The sequence below is a fragment of the Capsicum annuum genome, unplaced genomic scaffold (genome assembly GCF_002878395.1).
Source record: "Capsicum annuum cultivar UCD-10X-F1 unplaced genomic scaffold, UCD10Xv1.1 ctg77490, whole genome shotgun sequence".
Lineage (NCBI taxonomy): Eukaryota > Viridiplantae > Streptophyta > Magnoliopsida > Solanales > Solanaceae > Capsicum > Capsicum annuum.
In genome coordinates, this window is record NW_025887891.1 from 16,635 (window position 1) to 20,517 (window position 3,883).

General features: G+C 33.6%; 1 protein-coding gene across 1 annotated transcript; it reads right to left on the reverse strand.

Moving 5' to 3' along the window:
• Positions 1–1,129: 1,129 nt before the first annotated feature.
• LOC124894791 (probable 2-oxoglutarate-dependent dioxygenase AOP1) lies at positions 1,130–3,349 on the reverse strand. The gene is made up of 3 exons (XM_047405331.1): positions 2,968–3,349; positions 2,050–2,371; positions 1,130–1,712 (listed from the first exon to the last, which is right to left on the reverse strand). The coding sequence occupies exons 1-3, from the start codon at positions 3,336–3,338 to the stop codon at positions 1,461–1,463; spliced, it is 945 nt and encodes a 314-aa protein (XP_047261287.1). The 5' UTR covers positions 3,339–3,349; the 3' UTR covers positions 1,130–1,460.
• Between the last annotated feature and the right edge of the window lie 534 nt (positions 3,350–3,883).

The following is a 3,883-nucleotide window of genomic DNA, read 5'->3' on the forward strand; positions in this document are numbered from 1 at the left end:
AGGTCCATTTGTCAAGATATTAAATACCTCAAATAACTATGAGGTGGCATATGAAATTCATAATAAAATTTTTGGTATATTTTGTGTTTTAACTTCTTAAATGATCAAATCTGTGATTGGATTTGAACTTGCATTTTTTATATCAGAATATTTTTATTTTATACCTAATATTTATCCCTAACGATTAGACATAAGCCCATATGCATATTATTAAAAACATACTGAATTTAATTTCATAAGTGGTATTTAGGATAGGCGGTACATATGCAACTTTATAAAGGTGGAGAAACTATTTTTGAAATCCAATACCCTACTAAATCATTCCATATAGAGTATCCTATTTAGGCTAATAAAGTAGGGATGGGCTTGGGTAGTTTGAGTTGGATCATAAAATTGTTGGCCCAAGTCTGCGTATTAGTTTGTTGTTTTTTTTGGAAATTTTTTTAGAAATAGCAATAATTTGGTGCTTGATTATCAAACATAGCCATAGTTTGGATGATTACCAAATTTATCAAGAATTTTTGAAATTCGCTCTGTATAAGTGATACATCAGTTTCTGAAATTTACCCTATATAAATGATACATAAATTCGCGATGTATCAGTGATGCACCAATAGATACACAGACAATTGCTAAATCAGAGCGAAGCTAATTATTATATCACTCATAAACAAAGAATTCTAGAACTTTCACTGGTATAATCTAAAACATCAATACCCCTAATTAACAAAGGCTTAAACAAAACCAGAGAATATATCACGTTTAAAGTGAACAACTTTCAAAAGCTTAAAATATAATGGAAACTCATTAAAAGAGAAATTTAAGTTTTGTGTACTATCAATGTATAAAATATTTTACACTATCAGGTAAACTTGACATGCTATTAAAAAAATGAATAACCTGTAACAACAGATCGAATTTAGCTAGTAATTTGTACTTTGTATGCACAAAACTTTAGTGGGTGTATATTGAAAAGCAAACATCATTAAGCATCTCTCTCTCTCCCTCTCTCTATGCAGTGAGCATGATCTGATTATGATTTTCATATAAAACATCACACAGTCTTATATACTACCATGAGTTTGAGAAAAAAAAATAATTTCATGTTTTTTGCTAAACGAAACCTTTATTTCATTTATATAGTCCTATTACAGGCAGAGTTTGAGAAAAAAAAGAAAAATTTTCGTCTTACATTGTCATGACTCGACTTTGATCCCTAGCAATGACGAAGGTAATACTTTTAGCTTCTCTTATGCTTTTCCTTTGCATTTTCACATGCCTCTTCAATTATAGATAATCCAGAGAGTTATAAAAGCAGCCATACATTCATTATTCTGATTTTCTGAGTTGGCCTAACAATATTATTACTCAGACTAGTGCATAAAACGCAAGCATATATATACTTCTGGAGCATACATATTTATTCTCCAAGTAACATAATTAAAGTACATAAATTAAAATCAAACACCACAATAGGTCTTCAGAGGAGATTCAAATCTTATGCCTTCTTCGGAGTAGCAAAAAGCTAGGAATTCAAGATGATCAAAGGGCTTATAGAGTAAAGGATGCTCTTCATCTACCAGGTCTTGTGGTGCCTGGATCATGTATCCGACTTTATTAGGTATTGAAAACAAACCAACTGAGTACCTTTCTTCGTTTCCTGTCATCATCACTCTATGATATGGCGAATGCATCCGACCATTTGTCCATGCCTACGGAAAAAAATCATACAAACTATCGTTCATTTCCAGATAAAACGTAAGACCTGAAGGACAGATAGGTCCGTTTATTGGATATGTAACGTGAAAAACAGGATATATTACATGCTATAATTAATTATTAGTAGAAATAAGTTGATATAATAATCTTTTTTGTATATACATTCAGTGGCGGACCTACAAAAGACTAAAGAATGACAGTAGGGTGGTCCGTCGAGCATCCAATCTCAGGATAGAACAATGTGCGCGCTAGTTTAAAAATTGAATCCGCCACTATCCTAAGTTAAACCAAAAGAAAATAAGAGCAGAGCTAAATGTTAGAAGAACTTACGTGCAGACAGTCTCCAATCATGACAGTGAAAGTGTTTGGCGTAGGATCGACATTGATCCACTGCCCATCTTTGGTCAAAACTTGAAGACCCTTCACCTGATTTTGGCACAGTATGGTAACAATGTTCTTGTCTGTGTGAGCACTCAGTCCTAGTTTAGTTTCACTGCTTTGAGGTGCTTTATAGTTCATCAGTCGAAGAATATAGTTGGTCGAATTCATATGCTCATCCGTGTACTTTTCGAGGCCTAAGCTCTCCAGAATCCTCCTCCTTACTATCTGGTCTAACTCTGATAGTTGCTCCGAGTATGACTGAATAGTTTTACTGCCATCACATATAAGAATTGAAATATTATAAATTGCTAAAGAATAAGGTATTACTAATAGGCATAACATCTATGCACCATTTAGTAGGGCTGTGCATATTCCAGTCCTTTCTTTGACTTGGTGATGAACTCATGTCATGATGAATAAACCTCAATAACCCAATGACATATCTCCTGTTTTGGACTTGTCAAGCTTGAATGATGCTACTAATTCCTACTGGACTATTTGTTTCCATTGACTACTACTATTGACTATTTGAGTTTAGCTCAATAGTGAATATCAGATAAAATGTTTAGTGAATATGTGATAAGACTTAATTAGGGTGTCTCGGTACGAAGGAAAATGCTTTTCAGGAGAGTAATTGAATTTCGTAGTTACCAAATTTTGCCCAACTTCCTTATTTTTACTGATTTTAACCTCTTTGTATAAATATATAGTTACACTGTTGGGGTCTCTACACTGTTTATACATTATTGTATGGAATAGATACATCATATATATATATATATACACACACATTGTGTGTGTGTATAAAGAAGAACAATAATATAAAGTCATGTTATAATGAGGGGTTAAAGGAGAATGATGTTTTACCAAAAAGTAGGGTTTCCTTCAGGCCAAAGAATTTGAGTGAATTTCTCAACTTCATGAGGGATGTTATCATCATCAATGCCCATGCTTTCGTAAAGCGGAACTGCAGGATACTGTCCAACATAGCCATGGAAAGGTTTGGTTGAAACATTTCTAACTTTGGTTTTTAAAGGGAGATTAAAAACCTCTTGTGAGAATTCAAAAATGGAATTTCGAAGGTGTGTAGGAATTTTATCAAAGGTTGCTCCAAAGCAGCCATATTCTACTAGTGCTTTGTGAACTTGGCTTTTCACTTGGTTCCATACAAGTGTTCCTGACTTTAGGTCCTCATGAGAAAAGTCTATAATTGGAAGCTTCATATTTTCAGAACCCATTTTTGCTTTAATTTTCTACTCTCAGGTGTTCTTTGTTTGTTGAGCTGAACCTATTTATAAAAAATTGGAGTAATTAACTTGGTAGAGTTATTTGGTTGAAGAGAAATTTATATGCATGCATGTTGTAATTAAGACACACAACCAACAACGTCGTGTGTGGGTACTTAGTTTCCCATTTGATAGCAAAGTAACTTGTTAATGCACGTTGTTATTAAGTCAATGTATTAGTACACCTTCCTGATCACTAAGGGTAGTTTGATAGTGTGTATAAGAATAGCGTAAAATATAGTGTATTGGTAAAATTTTCCTTAACTAATACTTGCTTTCAAGGACGGAGCTAGCATATACTTAGGGGGTTCATCCGAGCCCCCTTCGAGGAAAATTATATTATTTATACATGGTTAAAATTATTTTTTATGTATATATAGTAGATGTTGAACCCCATTGGCTAGTTCCCGTGTGCTCTTTTGAACCTCTTAATGAAAATCTTAGCTCCGCCATTGCTTGCGTTAGTCATGCTTGCATTTTTCTTACGCAGTGTTTGG

Excerpts from the sequence above, each read along its gene's own strand:
- LOC124894791 (XM_047405331.1), bottom strand. The coding sequence starts at position 3,338 with ATGGGTTCTGAAAATATGAAGCTTCCAATTATAGACTTTTCTCATGAG. Across the intron at positions 2,372-2,967 it reads GAAGGAAACCCTACTTTTTG|TAAAACTATTCAGTCATACT; the intron begins GTAAAACATCAT and ends ATGTGATGGCAG. Across the intron at positions 1,713-2,049 it reads TGATTGGAGACTGTCTGCAC|GCATGGACAAATGGTCGGAT; the intron begins GTAAGTTCTTCT and ends TTTTTTCCGTAG.